Raw genomic sequence first — 17,769 nt, forward strand, 5'->3', positions numbered from 1 at the left:
CTTAGGTTGTTGGAAGAGAGTGTTTGTTAATAACACCCTACAACTTTGCAAAAAGTTAAAATTATGTATTATATCCAACACTGGGTGAATAAACATCCACTTGTACTGCTGACTTTTCCCAACATCTCCTCCTCCTGTATGTTCCCAAAATTTGCTTCAGATACTAGAGCAGGTCTGGTAGAATACAGAAGGATGGAAATATAAGGAGCAACCTTTTCTATTGGCTGGTACAACTGCACCAGAGACCCCAAGATTTGATTTATATCCTACCATTCATTCAGGAGATCAACACAACATACATAGCATTCCCTGCTTCCATTTGATCCCTGCAACCGTAATCCTGTGAAATAGAATGGAGTGAAAAGTGTGTGATTGCCCCAAGTCACATGAACAACCTCTATGGCTGAGGTTGTACTTGAACCAAGACCACATTGGTCCTAATGCAACAACTTAACCACTATACCACACTGAGTCTTGATTGATGACATTGTAATGCCAATTTATTGGAGACATTTTAATCTCACTGCATTTTACCTGATGATTTCATACTATACAGTAAATATGCATTGCCAACCTTATATAATACAAGTTACAGTATAAGTATTATTCTATGGGAAGTTGTGGTTTAAAAACTGCAACTTTCTTTTTCCTTTGTGCCAAAATTATTACAGTCTATTAACTCACTGTCAAATATTTAATGGAAACCACTGATGCTGTTACATAACTTTAGACTTTGGACTTTTTACTAACTTTTTAAAGTTCTTTAGACAGTAAAGTATATTATTTCAAAATATGATAAGCCTGCTCTTCTGAACTTGACACCTCCTGCTCATTCTTCTAAGTGGAGACACTTTTACCCTACATTTCTATTATTGATAATATCACTGATTCAACCCTATATTGCCTATGACTCAAAACAGAAGTGTTACTTTCAACACTTGCCTCCAGGTAATTCCTTGAAGAGTCTTCTCTATTTTTTTCCACCAGAGGTTCAACTGTTATCTGCTGTACTTCTTTTCAACTATTAAGTCTCCCAAGTCAAACTCAGCTCCTGATTACTATATGGATGTTGCCACGGAGTCATCTTGCCAATAATTCAGTAAAGGTTTGCCACTGCTTTTTAGAAGCTGCTTCTTCAACCTCCCAGTCTAACCAACAGCCCTGGAATTTCCTGGTACATTTGAATAAAAAGTGACATCTGCGTGGAAATGCAAACCGTATCTTAGTTCCCATTCCTGAAATCTTCTGGGGGAAGAAATGTGCAGGAAGGGTGCTCTACACTCTGCATTCCAATTTAATCTGAATAATAATTTGCAGAACTCTGGTGATATGAGGCATTTTAACACATTTTTGTACATTTTTGCTGTGAAAATATATTTGTTTAGTAATACATTGCGACAGCACAGTGACTTATGTAAACTTATGATCTATTTTGTTTCTTTTTCCCTAATATTGACAATAAGAGATTTGTTATTTTGGAAGATCAATAATTCTGCATATCTTTCTCACAAGTAAGGTTACAAGAGTAGCATCAGCAATGTAACACGCACATACCGTGATTTGTCAGAAATCATTTAACAGGCTGGGTTCTCACATACACTAGGCTGTTGTTTAACCATAGCTTTAAACTCGAGTGCTATTATGGATCATAAAAATAATAAAATAACCATGGTTTTTTGAATGAATTACAATTGGTTAGACTCCTACATCACATTGTGCTGCATACTGCAATGATGGTGAGATAGAAATACTAAGTCAAAGTAAACAAACCTTATCATGGCTACCTGTTGTACGAACCCAGCCACATATTTCTTATGGAAATATGGAACATATTGCTTATGTAGACTGACAGATTACCAATGTAGTGCATTTTAAGAATCCACTGATTCAGCAACTCGTTTGAACCAACTATGGGAAAAGCTGCAGAAGATGTAAGTTCTATATACTGTTTTATTCCATTTTGCATTCAGTGAAATTATTGTTTCTGTGTACCACTAACTGACGGATTGTAAAATCAATACGATTTTTTATTTTTCTTTCTGTAAGAAGAAAAAACAAAAGACAAACAAAAATCAGATTGCAGAGAGACTGCAACTCCCAAAACAGGGACATTTCAAACTGCTTCCTTAAACTAAGCATACAAAGGAAAACCCAGTTGTCACACACTGAGGCTAGATGCCATCCCTGTACAGGTATACCTCTTGACAAGCATTGGGATTTTTAAACAGATTTATTTACTTATTTGATCTGGGTGATAATAAACAAAAAAACAATTACATTTTAAATCACAACAAATAAAATTGATAGGTACTTGGGAACCCACAAAACACATTATGCCCCTCTGGGGGGGCTCCACCCTAGCCACAGTGCCCAGGGAAGGTTTGTAGTGTTGCTTCAAAGAGGGGACTCAAGTATCTTATTAGAGCATGTGACCCAGGTAGATTCCAGTGGAAAAAGACAGTCCTGCAAATAAGATCTTGTATCCCCATGACAAGATAGACTATTGTATTGCATTTGCAATCTTTTGTATTCTGCTAAAGCTGAAAATGTACACTTAAAAGATTTGTTGCTGAAAAATTGTCATCAAATTGTTTAATATTAAGAATATATTATGCAGAAGTATGCAAAGTTGAGGTAATGTATAAATTATGTGCATAACTACAACCTTTTTTAATATCTAAAATCCCAAACATCAGTTGTTTATCAGGAAGGATAATCTGAATACATTAAAATAATGTATTCATTATTTCAAAATAATCTTTACTTTTCTTTCTAAATGGGGGTATTCCACAACACTGCTTTCTTATGTCTGTGGCTATATGTGTACATTCCATTAAATATCCTAGTTCCAATGCCATTTGCTAGATAGGGCCAGCCAGTTGACAATGCATAGTTTATAGGTTTTTAAAAAAAAAAAATCAATACAAATGATCAGAGGGTTTAGTTTAATCATCATTTCTATCAGTGTGCATTAAAACCCATTTTCAAAGAATAAAAATGAAACTGAACTTCAGAAATACATCTGATTCTTGACTTCCAGTGGGGGATTGGCAACTTGAGACATGTCTCTGTGAGTTCTGTGGTTGACCCAGCAATACAGACTGTTTTTGGGCTCAGGCAGGATTTCCTAGAGCCCAGAAGTGTTCTCCGGATTAAGGAGAACCCCAGGAATTACCCCATTTGTCCTCCGGATGGCTGGAAGCAGCCAGAAGACCACAAAACAGCATTTTGCGATCAACTGGTAAGCTAGCAGCTGGGAGGCAGGGATTGCCATCATTTCCTAAGCCATGTTGAAGCCTTAAATGGACTCGAAAGCTGCCTACCCCATTTCTAAAACACCATTTTTTAAATTTTTAAATTATTATTAAGGAGAGGCTATTTGCAACAAAGACATGCAGAATCCCTTGGTGGTTTTCATTACTTTTGGAAGTTATTAATTTGTTAATTTAGCTTTTTTTTCCAAATACATTTTTTTCTCCTTGTTTTCCTTTTTAAATTGTATTGTTGGATTTAAAGACTTTCTCCTACTATTACTTTTCCAAAGTCTGAAGGATTACAAAAGAATTACCCACTTCGTTGAATTTGCAGAGCTGAGCTTTGATCTATCTGCTTTCCTGTGAGAAATGGCTTTGTTTACCTTTATTTTTCCGCCCCCACTGATTAACTCTTTCTTTCTGAAAGACAGCCTTTTGTCTAATATCCTGAGGCACTAACGGGCACCATAATGTTCTGTGGAGGGATATGGAAGATTTTAAAGATATTTTTAAGGAGCTGTACCTCAAGGTTGCTTATACTTTGGACCATCTCTTAGAAAGTTATTTGGAAAATAAGGTCCTGGTCTCAAAGAAAAAAAATGAGGAGTAACATCCCAAAGCCAAAAAGTGAAGGGAAGAAGATTCAAGACCTCCAGAATGTTAATTTTGAAGAAGGAAAAGCTTTGGGTGTAAAAGGAATGGAAATGGCTGCATTCTTGGAATTTCGAGATCAAAGACAAGATTTAAGCCTCAAGGGATGGAAGGTCCTTGAAGGTGAGTTGGACTTTACAAGGCAAGTTGAGGATTGCAAGGAGAAAGTCTTGTGTGTAACAGTGAGAAACATAAATCCCTTAAGTTTACTTTGAAGTGGGTTAACTGTTTGTGTTTATTAAGATGGTCTTTTAAAAGTTTTGACATATGTTTTTGCTTTTGGAAAAATGAATATACCTTGAGTAAAAGGATATTAATAAGTCTATTGTTTAAATATGTAATGGTGGAGCTATAATGTTTAACTATATAAATGCTTTGGTTAGGAGTAAAATTGAAATGAAGAAGGATAATATGTTTAACTATATAAATGTTTTGGTTAGGAGTAAAATTGTAATGAGGAAGGATAATATTTGTTTGTCTATTAAGAGGGGAAATGTTTTTATGTTATAAAATGTTTTTTATATATATCCATTTCAAGGGAAAAATAGTGTTTTAGAGGAAATGTTATATTGAGACTGGAAATGTTGTACAGAAGTAATGCTCATTCCAGTTTGAACTAGAGTAAGAGGCTGATACTGACTTATTTATATCTTTGTTGTAGAAAGTCGGAAGTTAGTATGTATGTATTCTGTAGTATGTAGTACTTTTTGTATTTTCATGCTTTTTAGTTCCTTTTTTCTGTTGTAGTATACTTTCATTTCTTGTAGTTTTATGTATTTGTTGAAAAACTTAATAAAACTTTATTAAAGAAATACATCTGATTTTTAATGGAATATTTTTATGTGAAATAAGAATACTGTAATTAAAAATCAAAATGTGTTTCCATTTCACAAACTGAGTACATTGCAAAATTATATTTAATGGTGTGAATTTAGTAGGAAGGAAAGTATCAAAATAATTTTTAAAACATGTACTGTAGTACATTTTATTTAAACATGAGCTTTTCAGCATCTATCATATGTAAAATATTAGCAATTCTGGATTTCCATTTTTTTATATAGTTAAATGTAAGTTACAGGACTTAGATTTATTTTATGTGCTATTATTGCATTTTTATTTAATGGATGGTCTGCATCACAAACCATAGTACTAGAAAACACAAATCACATTCATTAGGAAATAACAAAAAACTGTTCATTCATAAAATCAAGACAGAAATATTTACACAGTACAGGGCAGAGGATCAGTGCTTTTTACAGATTATTGTTCTGCGTTCTACAAAATTATAGTATAAATGTAGTATATTATATAATAGACATTAAAAGCCACCATAAAATATCCCTAAAACTGTATTCCAGTAATAAAAGAATTGATAAAATGCTGCATGAACAAAACCAGGATGTGATTGCCAGAAGAAAAGCAAATATTCAACCAGAACTGCCATCACCCAACACATGTAATGAATGATGGAGATGGAGGAAAAGAGGAAGTCAAATTAAAGCCCCTACAATGGCCAACAGAAACAGGGATCGAAACAAAGCAGGATCCTGCACAGATAAACCCATTCAAATGCCCTGTAAAATGTTAGCATTGTGAGCATAGTGGTGTTTTCATCCAGTGCTGAGGGTTTCCAAGGCAGGGAAAAGTCTGGGCTAATGCAGTTCAGTGAGTAAGAGCAATCAATAAAGTTTTACAGCTACCTTCGCAGAATGTCTGTTTACATTTGAAATACTTCTCCATTCATTGATTTCTCAAATTTGGCAGAGACAAGACAGCTACATAAAAATGTTCTCTCATTACTATAAAGCTTGGACATTTTGCAAGAGTTTCACAGTTTGAATGCTTAGTCCAAAACATCTGACACATTCATCCTATCAATTCTGCGACGAATCCTTTACATGGCAATGGGAAAAAAAAGTCAACTGGGATTGGAAAATTGCAATTTGTTCAAAGTCCAACAATGGTTTTCATAGCTAAACCAGCATCTGAACTCTTACTATACATCTTCACACTGAACAAAAACTCTTCCAGTTCATGTGAAAACACAACCAATTAGTCTCTCACCTCTGCAACTATTAATCAGAAACCCTCTAACATTTCAATCTTTTTCAACATCTGTTGAAAAAACAATCCTGACTACCCTCCTTATGTCACATTTCCAATCATGGAAGCAACACAAAGTTCCTGAGGAAGGTATATCATGAAAGCTGGCTGGGTGACCTTGGGCCAGTCACTCTCCCTCAGCCCAACTCACCTCACAGGGTTGTTGTGGGGAAAATAGGAGGAGGAAGGAGTATTAGGTATGTTCGCTGCCTTGAGTTATTTATAAAAATAATAAAGGCAGGATGAAAAATAAATAAATATCAAGTTGCTATGAACCTTCTCCAAGATTGGTGCCCAGAGATGCAGTGCTACAGGCCTTCCGACTGGCAACAAAGCAAGCTTTGCTGCTACTATTCTGATAGGGAGAAATGGGCCTCTGAAGGTGGCTAGAAACAGCAAAAAAGATACTGTAAGCCTGTACTCATTTTCCCACCCACTGATTTCTACAGAAGTTTAAAAGCAGAAAGCACCAGAGGGGGAAGAAGCAATAAAGCACTTCCCTTGAATCCTGGCAGGGTTTTAGGATCCCATAATAATGATCCTTCTGCTGCTCTGCTAAAGTGAATTCTGCTGCATGATCTCCAGAGCAAGCAGGCCAACACATTACATCTGGTTACTAATGAACCAAGGCTAGCTCTACCCAAGGTCAGACTTCATTATAAAACAAACACTTCTTTTAAAATAGGATCTTACTAATAAAATATGTATTTTACGAGTGGACAGTTTCCTAAAAATATATTTATTTACAGGCAGCAGTGATGTGTAAGTATCAAAAGAAAAAAATCATGCTACTGCCCTTGGTTTTAAAAACACACATGCGTACAAAGCTTGTTCATACAAGCAAACATTTAAATAGAGATAAAAATACTTCTTACTGAATGTAACTGTAATTCAACTTCTGATAGCTGGATTGCATTTCATTTTACTACCGTATGCAGCATAACCCATATTGCAAAACACCCCCTTACAATAACAAAGAAATAGTCATTCTGCAGCAATGCCCTTACCTCTGTTGTTTACTGAGAAATCTCCAATCCTAGTAATATTGTTAGCAGATAAGAGGACTGCCCAAACTATAACAAACTTATATTTACAAGGTTGGGTTTTGGGTTTTTTTGGGGGGGGGGAGTAGCTTTTATGAGCAACTTTGTTTTTCAATGCCCTAGGCACTTAGCTAAACTTATTTTTGCAAAGCCTCCATTACCTGACACTGGCTTTTTAAGTATGCAGAAATGTTTCTATTACCATAGCAACATTGTGTGAGCATTTATAGGTGTGCGCGTGCTCAACTTTCAAAAAAGATGTTTAAGCTTATGATATAAAGTATGAAATGGCATACTTCAGTTCATTTATTAGACATGAGGACAGGCTCTTTGTAGACCTCCCACATTCTAATGGCCAATCTAGATTCAGACTGTAATTGCGTTGAGAATTTAGCTTTCTATTACAGTTGAATCCACCCTTGCTCATAGTCCCAGGTTTGTAGGATGAGATATAAGATTATCAACCATTCTTAAAATAGTTGAATCTGTGTTTCAACTGCAAAATTATTTTAGCACACAGAGTTCTAACAGCCCTGGCTAGACAGCTGGAACATCAGAAGTCCAATAAACTATGGCAAGTGCCTTTTATTTAGCATGCAATATCTAGCAGCACAAACAACCTGACACTGATAACACAATAAATTTTTCCCCTCTATTATTATTTTTGCTACTGCCTTTTTAAAATATGGAAGCTTACCATATTAAGTTAGCTGAAAGCTGTACCTGAATTAGACTGTTCTAATTAAAGCAGTGTTAACAATATAGTGTGAAAGGTGAAAGGTCCCCTGTGCAAGCACCGAGTCATATCTGACCCTTTGCGGGGACGCCACTTTCGCAATGTTTTCTTGGCAGACTACAGTATAGTGGGGTGGTTTGCCATTGCCTTCCCCAGTCGTCAATATAGTAACTCCAGCTAATTTATTATCACAGTAACTCCAGCTAATTTGTTTGTTTCTGAGATCAAACAAGAAAGACTACAAAATATACTTTCCAACGAAATAAAAAAGTAATCATTTTACATTGCTAAGTTATAACGGCTAAAAGGAAAAGAAATCAAGCCTGTCAATTCATTATAGCAGGAGAACTGATAATTTAGAGTATATATATAGAGAGAGACAGACAGAGAGAATATATACATATACAGTGTGTGTGTGTGTGTGTGTATATACACACACACATATACACATACTGTGTATATACGTGTATGTACATGTATGTGTGTGTGTGTGTGTGTGTATATGTGTGTGTGTGTGTGTACACACACAATTTTCTCACCCCTATGGGTGGTATGTGTCTTCCTCAACCTCGGGTCCTCTACCAGAGACCTGGGAGTTTGAGGGAGTTGGGCTGAGAGAGAGTGACTGGCCCAAGGTCATCCAGCTGGCTTTCATGCCTAAGACAGGACTAGAAATCACAGACTCCTGGTTTCTAGCCCGTTGCCTTAACCACTAGACCAAACTGGCTCTCATATATTTTAAGCCAAAGGAGATAGAAATACAGGTAGCCCTCACTTAATGGCCTTCAGCAGTTTCAGCCCATCACCCCCACCCAAGGACCTCTACTTCAGCCCCAGTACCGAGGAGTGCCGTCTCAAGGCCCTGCTGTGCCTAGCTGACCTTCACCATCTTCCTCCCGCTGCTCAGGTGTGCCCAGCCTGGCCCTATGCGAGCTAGCTGCTGGCTGCACCAGGCCTTCTTTCTGAGGCTGCTCGTGCCACTCTCCAATTAGTGTGTGCCATTCTCACAATGCTTTGGAAGACCTCAGAAGCTTTCTGAAGGCTTTCTGATGCATTGCAACAACAGAACATACTATTAGGAGAACAGTGCAAACAGCCACAGGAAGGCGGCCTGGTGCAACCAGGGGCTGCCTTGCATAGGCTCAGGCTGGGTGTGCCTCATCAGTAGTGGAAGATGGTGAAAGTCAGCTGGGTGCAGCAGGGCCTGCGGAGCACAGGGTGGTGGAGGTGGCTGGGGCTTTGTGCTGTGGTGCTGCAGTAGCTGATTGCGGTGCAGGGCCTGAGGCAGCACTCTGCAGCAGCAGCACCAGGGCTGAAGCGGAGGCCTGGGGGCAGTGGTGGCTGGCTGAAACTGCTGAAGGCCCTGGGCCTCTACTTCAGCCCCAATGCTGCAGCTGAGGAGTGTTGCTGTGCAGGGTGGCCAAAAGGGAAGGGATGGGGGGAGATAGGCAGATGGGGGGAGTTGAAGAGGAGGCAGAGGAGGCAGTCCCTTACCTTACCGAGGCTCAAGGCTGGGAGGGACCAAGCCTGGAATGCCTTAGATCGGAGTGGGTCCTCGCCTAACAACTGGTAAGATTCGGTTAATGGCAGCAACCGGGGCTTCCAGGATTGCCATTGCTATGCAATGCAGTCACGTGACATCACGCTTTACTATGCATCACTTAGTGACAGAAATTCTGGTCTCAATTACCATCGTAACTTGAGGACTACCTGTATGTCACTTAATCATGACTTTTTTGGTCCTATAAATAAGAAACTAATAGCCTAAATGATTCATGCAACAGGTATTTTTGGACTGCACCAGCTAGGTGTATAGTCAGAGGGCCAAAATGGCAAAGGAATGCTTTTTAAAATTATTTAATTCCTTTTAATGAGTCAGAACGTTTTAGATGTGACAATCTGAAAAAAGGTATTTTGCTCTTTGAATTTATACATTAACCTTGCTCTAAGAAACTAAGGAGTAATAGAAATGATTTTCCCAATCCTTTATTTCAATCTCATGGACAGCAACGATTACCAACAAGGAAGTCCTAGAAGAGTCAAACCAAAAATATCCCTGGAAGCCAAGATCACCGAACAAAAACTGTCATACTTTGGTCATGTTATATGAGCCAGACAATTATGCTGGGATTGGTCAGTGGTAAAAGAAGAACGGGTCATCCTAGGACTCACTGGCTTGACACCATCAAAAGGGACACTGGAATGACTTCGATGGAACTAAAGGAAGCTGTAAGAGATAGAAAGTCATGGAGAGCATTGATCCACAAAGTGACTGAGGGTTGGACATGACTGAACGGATAGGGGGTACCCTTCAGCTTCAGCAGATAGCGGCACTAACGCAATCTTGGGTGATGCTAAAAAAGTTAAGCAGGGTCAGACAAAATTATTATTTGGATGGGAGACTGTCAGAAAATCCTTCCGATGTTGACAAGATTGGTAAGACTGAAAAAACATCCTACAGGAAGGTAATGGCAAACCACTTCCATATTGTCATCAAAAAGACCACATGGTTGTGTCCATGTTGTTAGCATTATGACTTTGCTGTGCAAGACATTCAAAAGAACTATTTTGCAGCATGTGGAACATGTATGTGCTCCTACCCCTAGGCATTGTGAAATGCCTATTTTGAGTTCTTTCCACAGTGCTTGTCACAGGAGTTAAACATGATTTGATAAAAGATTTGAATTTACTTTCCTTTGAATTAAATTGAATCAGTCCTTATTTATACCACAAATTTAAGTAAAACTGAAGACCTGATGCACAGTCCTATCAATATTCAGAAGTAAACTTTACAATGTTCAAAACATGTGTTTGGAATTGCATCTCTCATGGCAGTTGAAACCATACTGGGCTATGTCACCACTCTACCACTATATTCTGCTTTTAAAAAGGAAGTAATATTTAATTATGGTTAAATTGGTATTTCCTACTTTATACCTTTATAGAAGCTATTTATAAGGTTCTTACAAAAATCAGAAAAAACGATCCTATATAAAGTCTTGGTGGGTTTCCAGGTCTACTATAACAATACAAGGAAAGCACATTTTAAATCAAAATTTATTTATTTATACACACACACAAATACACTCTGTATGGGGGGAGTGGCATATGTAGGAATTCCACTGTCTTCATTCTCCAGCTGAGCTCTGCTTTGAATGCCAAATTTGAATGCCAAATATGCTTAAAAACGATACGTATTTAGGTGTTTTTCAGATGCATAAAGGTTACTGTATAACACTTGCTTGACATGTAGGATGTCCCAAGTCTGAAATATGCCAGTGATCTGGGGAATTTTGGGAGTTGAAGTCCACACATCTTGAAGTTTCCAAGTTTGAAAAACATTGGATTAAGGTGTTGTACCAGGAATGGGGAGACCCGGGTTGTAATCCTTTCCCAACGAGGGCAGTTTATTGGATGACTCTGGACCAGTCACTCTCTCAGACCAAACAATTCCACTAGGCTGTTTTATTTGATATATTTATTCAATTTCTATGGCCTCCTATTTGCCAGGAACGAAAAACAAATCTTGCACTGCACTTCAATATAATCAAATACTAAATAAAACTACTAGTAGTACTAGCCATCTATGTGACACGGCAACATGTGTTAAGGACCCAATAATGGAATAAGAGTCAGCATTGGGAATTTGATCAGGTTCAGTAGATCACAGGATTGGGGAAGATAATGTACCTGATGGGCCTGAACTTTAAAATCAATTGTTGCGCACCATTAGATTTGTAGCCCATCAGGTTCTACGATCTTCCTAACACCTCGTGCAAACAATACAATGGCATCTAGGCATTTCTACACAATTCATACATCTACTGAGTGCTAAATTCAGCAGTGTTTATTGCAATTAAATATTTAAGTTTGAAATTTTAAAATTTATCACAACTAACATAAATGTTCCTGTACAATGACTACTAATTGAAATCCCATGGACTAATGCTACCATTTATAACCTGCAATTTATATCCTCAGTTTCCTTCCCTCAAGCTAACAGATCATTTTGTTTTCTATTCCCCACTGCCTTTGGCTTATACAGATTTTTAGTGCTATTTGTTTTACCTTTTACCTTTCCTCCTTTCTAATTTTCATGTTCTTTTCATTGCAAATGACCTTTTGCAATTTATTGAGTACATCTTTTTTCTGAAGACAGCCTGTAACAGTTGCATTAGCAATAGCTAGCAAATGGTTTTGAGTCTTCCTTAGCGCTCCAGGTGATGCAATTAAAATTACCCCAGTTTAAAAATTATATACTTTTAGTAGCTGTTGGTATTAGGCTTATACAGAGTTGAGTACTTTCTCTCTCCACATAATGCAAATTAAAAGTCAATATGGATACCTGTATGGTATGTGCATGTGTTTGTATACACACACATACTGCCATTATACGTTTCATTTGTCTATAATATGAAAGGGTATACTGATATATTAAATGTGATTTTATACATATGTTAGTATTTATTAACTGAAGTACTTTATTAAACATACAGATCTTTATATTTTGAATCTAAAGCTTCATAAAACCAGCACATCACATAAAAAACATATCAAAGCCAATTTAATTTCATTTATCAATGAAATCTCTGCAATATCAAAATTTTAGTTCTTCTGTAAATGTACAACAAACACTTTTTTAAAGTCATGCTATAATAATAGTTGGAACATAAAATCAAGAAGCATATATGTTAGGCCATGAACAGAGGGGTGCAGCTACATTAGTCCCAACCCAGAAGAACAACTCAAATAGGTGTCCTCACCGTAAGACATAGAGTTCTTTCATTTACCATCAGACCCTTGAACGATGCTGAGCCAAATCCTCCCCCAGTAACTACATTGACAAAGCATTTCTGACCCTTAATAATAAAGTCAGACTTTCTGACACATTGCAAGGTCAGAGAGCAAACTTGATTGAAATGAGAGCAGGATCTGTCCTTTCACTTGTTGTCAACTATATATGATGACAGCACACAAGGCCTGCAACCAGGCCTATCTTGGGAAGAATCCAAGGACGACAAAACAATAACTTTCAGGATTTTCACTGAAAGAAGAGGGGAAAGACAGCTACAGTTTTTACCCTCTCATTCTTAATCTCAGAATAATATACTTTGGTAGTAAAACTGCTTTTAGAAATAAAGACTGAACTAGAATTGTACCTTGGCACAGATTGAAAATGGAAAAGAAACCAATTAAGGTGACACTTCTGTGCTAAAATGGATCTATAATTTGAAAAAGCCTTTTCTAAAATGGCCATCACATTTATTCAAAATAAATAGCATCGCTTTAACTTCAAAAACAGGAAGTATTCAGTTGACCAGCTTATGCAAAAACATTAACTTCTAGTTAATACAATGGGCATACAGTAATATGAAAACTGCCAGTAGTATGACTCTTTTTAAATACATACTTGTATCTTTAAAAAATACAAGCAGTATTTTTTTAAAAAATCACTATGATCTGGATATTTAAATACAAACAAACAATGCAAGCTTGAATTAGCAGGTATTTGCCAATTCTGTTCTTTCACATAATGCGTAGCATTATTCAACCATAAAATGCTTTCTCTGAGTAAAACGCTCTGGCAGTTCTCTGTTGTCCTAAAGAAATAAAAAGAATAATAAACTGCATAACTACAAGTAAACAGCCAGAACAAAATTAAAATATGCTAACTGGAAAATATTGGCGGCTTTTCATAGCAAACTCTTTGGATGAGTTCTGAATACACATATACACATTTCTATTATATTAGAACCTAATTCTGCTAAACTGTGCCTACTAGAGTGTTTAATACTGGCTGACAATAGATCTGTATTTTAATAACAAATTGTGGACAATATACACAATATGCGCACTTCAGTAGAATATAAGGAGCTTTTGAATTCAAAACGTATATGAATTAATCTTAACTACAATTATTGGTTGCCACATTTCAGGAAAAAAAGCAGTCTTTTAAGCATGGATGGAAGTTAACAGCAACAACCTACAGCACTTTTAACTAGAATATATTCCTAAGAATCAGCAGAATAACAACTTGGGATATGACTACCAACAGACTACTGACACATGAAGGGTAAGAATCCAACAACTACAAAAAAAAAACCACCCCAGGATCTTCTAGTATTTTCTTGTGTTACGGTTCCTCTATATGTTCTAAGAACACAAGTAGAATGAATATGCCACCAAAGAAAATCATTTCAACAAGAACGTATTTTATATTATAATCAATGTTTTTCTATCCCAGAATCTGAAGTATTGGCCAAAAACATTTACACTTATAACATTCCAGCTTACTAAAAATGCTTCACTGACAATTGAGAGAGCCATAAACACAACTATCTGTTAAATTCATTAAATTTTCACTGGCAGATGTATTAACATTTCTGAAATTAAAAGAATAGGCTGTATTTATCAGCCAAGAGCTGCAGAACTGCAGTCAAGCATTTTAATTTTTAATTAACAACACTTTAAGCCACTTTCATATAATCATTTGTTGCTCATTTACAACTATTGATAGATGTGCCATATCTTGAAAGTGAAGTACATCCTGGAATATTCTGCACTTAAAAACAAAGCAACAACCCCCAGTGGCATTACTGTTTCCTTCAAATTCCCTTACATTTTCTTTTCAAAGCATATTCCTTTCTATGTACTGGCCAGCAAAGTAATGCTGAAGTACATACTAAGATGTATGTCTTTCTTAACAAACAAAAAAATCAGGTTTAATCTGGAAATTGCTCCATGTAGACAGTGTACTGCACTGTGAATGGCCAGCCAGGTATTTATGAATGGAGTGGATCACGTGCTTCCAGCACTTCCCGAGCTGATATTTCCCACATAACATTGTCAACAACCAGAGAAGCAGCATTTTTCAACACAAGAAACCGGAAAATCCTAACTCTTGTACTGATTAATCTTTTTTTACTGTTCTACAAAAAAGTCCACTCCCTGTCAAGCAGGACCAGCCAAATGACAAACGTGGCATAGGTTTAATTATTTTTTTTATGAATGAAGACTGTGGTATGCAAATTAGAACAATTCACAAAAAAGAAAATATGGCGGCGGCTGCTGCTTCCCTCTCAGTTCTAGGAGTATCGCAACACTTTTCCCTATCAACTACCTGGGTACAATGTTTTGTACTTTGCCTATTGCAATCTGGGTTTATCCTCTGTAACTTTAATTTAAGAATAAAGCACGTAATTAACAAAAGAAGGAGGTTCTGAGTGACCCATCTTAAAGCATTATTGTTTTATTTGGAAGAACCTCTACAAGTGACAAGTGTCCCTTCCCCACCCAAACCCAAGAATTGTGTTTAACATTTAACTACCACAGACATTGGGGGGAAAAAATTACCCTCTACCAGAAGAAAGCTTTTTTCATAATTGTGAACTATGTCCAGTAAATGAAATGACAAATTTGCTATTCATTCCTCAAAATAAGAGTAACCATTGAAAAGATAGGTGTCATAGGTAACAGCAGCATTTTTCATTCCCTAGAAGAATCGGGAAAGTTCAGGACCACTGACCAGACTATCATGCTTCCGAATTCCATATATGTATATTAGATGTGGCACTTTGCTCTCCACAACTGTTTTGAAAATTGTAATTCAGCAAATTTATTAATGCCATAATACTAAAACCACTAATCTGGGAATGAACTCAAAGGGACTTACTTTTGATTAGAAATTGATTATTGTACTTTAACATATTAAACATCCTCTTTATTCCAGTCTTTAGTTAATGGAGGAAAGGTTCTAACAGCTCATTACAAAATTAAGCTTTAGGGGAAGGTTTAACAGAGTATTTACACTGACTGACTCATCCAATTAAAATTCAGGACCAGTTTCCTACAGGATGAAGCTCCCACACTTTACTTGAAATATAAAACATGCATATTAAAAAAAGATTAATCAAGAGGCGGAGTATAGGCCATCGCTAATCCGGGGTGAGCATGAACAGCCCCCTGCCCCCCCGCCATATCCCAGCCTGCCGAGACTTTCTTTTGGGCGAATTTCTTAAGAGAAATTTCTATAGATAAACGGACAGACAGGCATTTCGGCTAGGGAAAAACTGGAGGAGGATAATGGGGGCCACCAGGAAAAGGGATCGTTCTCTTAACTAACTCACCCAGCAAGGATGAAAGCTAACTTACTCATGGTTAGAATTCGCCGTCTCTTCGCTCATTTTTTCCTCACCGAGATCCGACACCGGGATGGAGCAGCACTGACGCGGCCAGGGCGCAGCAGAAGCTCACCAGAAACCCCACCATTGTTAAACCCCAGCTCTAGCCCCCCTTCGCACCCTTCCGCCAGAATGGCCTCAATCCTTGAGTGGGGTGGGGTGGGGTGGGGTGGGGTGGTGGGTAAAACAGCAGCCTTCAAATCCACCTCCGGAGACTCGGACTGGCTCCTAGGAGGGGGGAAGCCGTCAGCGGCACCGATCGCAGCTTCTGCTTTTTTCGCTTGGCAAAGGGTGGCCGCCGCTGGTCTCGGCGACGGTGACAAGCAGAGTCAATTGCAGCGCAGCTCCCCAGCAGCGTCCTTGTGTGGCTGCAGCTGCACCCGGACAGGAGCCCACATTGCCCGCTACTGCAGCAGGTCCTTCATCCACACATTGGCCTTCGCCGCCGCCGCTCCCTCCCCCCCACCCCCCTGCTGCCAGTAAGGAAAGCAGAGCAACAGAAATTCCTCCAGACTCCAGCAGGACCGGCGGCCCCAAGTCACAGAGCGCGCGAAAAAAAAAAAAGGAAAGCAGCTCTAGGAGCAAGCAGACGCCACACTGCGAGAGGAACTAATTCAGCCCCAGGCGAGCGAGCGGAGGAAGAGGGAGGAGGGAAGGTGAAAAGGCGAAGGGGGGGGATTTTAAAGCAGCCTGGAGATGAGGGAGGGTGGATGCGTCACCAGCGGCTAGTGGTTGGGGAGGAAGAAGCCGAGCGGACGGGCGAGCAGGACTGTTCCCCTCTCCACAGCGGAAAGCAAGCAAGTTTAGCTGCAGCGCCCCAATCCCCAGAAGGAACCGCGGCGCTTCCCCAGCGTCTGGCTGGCCCCCTCCTTCGGGAAAACTGGGCGGAAGCGTTGACTTCAAGCTCCTTCCGCCGCCAAGGCTGGGAGGCGAGGGAGGAAAGGCGACCTCAGCCCTCGCCAAAGGACCGGCTGGGAACGCGCTGTCCGGGGAGCGGCGCGAGCGCTGGGCTGCAGACTCCGATGGAGGTGGGGGCGGAGGGGCAGCCCAGCCTGCTTCCCTCGAGCACAAGGAGCGGCCGGAGCCCCTTCTCTCCCAGAAAGTGCCACGGAGGAGCCTGCGGGCCCGGCCTCTAGCCGAGTCACTGTACTTCGCAGCGGGAGCCGTCGAGGCGGATCAGCTCCTTTCCGCTCCCCGACTACACGCAGGCACACCTTTCAAGGGATAACGATCTTTGCCCCCTCCCGCCCGGCAAAGCACATTACTGTATCTCAGGCATGCATAGTTGGCGCAGTGGAGTGGCCTTGAGTAACGCAACTGCTTTGGCGCAGAGGGAGCTGGCGCGCTCCCTTTCGCACTCTTGCTAGAGGCTTTGTAGGCCCTCTCGGATCGGGCCCTGAGCCGACTTCCAAAGGAGGGGCTTAAGAGGAGACGTGAAAGCAAGTCTGCTCTAGCGATCAATATCGGATTATCAGTTTGCGAAGGCTCTCCATGGAGCCTCTTGAGCCGCCCGCCTGCCGGCATTCTGCAAGAATTCTCTCTGTCGGGGTTGCTTTCCGGATACAAAAACGAGAGCGAAAGGACAAGCCAACTACTGTTGCTCTCTAAATCCCGCTCCCTTCCTGGCTGGCCGATAGATTTCCACCGCCCAAGCTCTGGTGCAAACTAGTTTCCTAAAAGTAGTTCGCCCTTCAGTGTTTTTTTTTGCCGAAGTGTTTGCACGGTGGAAGCGGAGGGATATATGGAGTTACACACAATTCCACGCGCACCCGCTCTTCTCCGAAGGGGGAGGGGGGCTCCTG

General features: G+C 39.4%; 1 protein-coding gene across 2 annotated transcripts in view; it reads right to left on the reverse strand.

Annotated features, from left to right (window-relative positions):
• The window catches only part of SPRED1 (sprouty related EVH1 domain containing 1), a 97,332-nt gene extending 80,406 nt beyond the window's left edge, over window positions 1-16,926 (reverse strand). The window contains exon 1 of one of the 2 annotated variants that reach the window (XM_063289986.1): window positions 15,914-16,926. In XM_063289986.1, coding sequence (XP_063146056.1) covers window positions 15,914-15,942 — 29 coding nt within the window. In that variant the 5' untranslated portion in view covers window positions 15,943-16,926. The remainder of the gene's footprint in view (window positions 1-15,913) is intronic. The other variant, XM_063289985.1, reaches the window with a different exon arrangement.
• Between the last annotated feature and the right edge of the window lie 843 nt (window positions 16,927-17,769).

This window comes from Candoia aspera, chromosome 1 (genome assembly GCF_035149785.1).
Source record: "Candoia aspera isolate rCanAsp1 chromosome 1, rCanAsp1.hap2, whole genome shotgun sequence".
Classification (NCBI taxonomy): Eukaryota; Metazoa; Chordata; class Lepidosauria; order Squamata; family Boidae; genus Candoia; species Candoia aspera.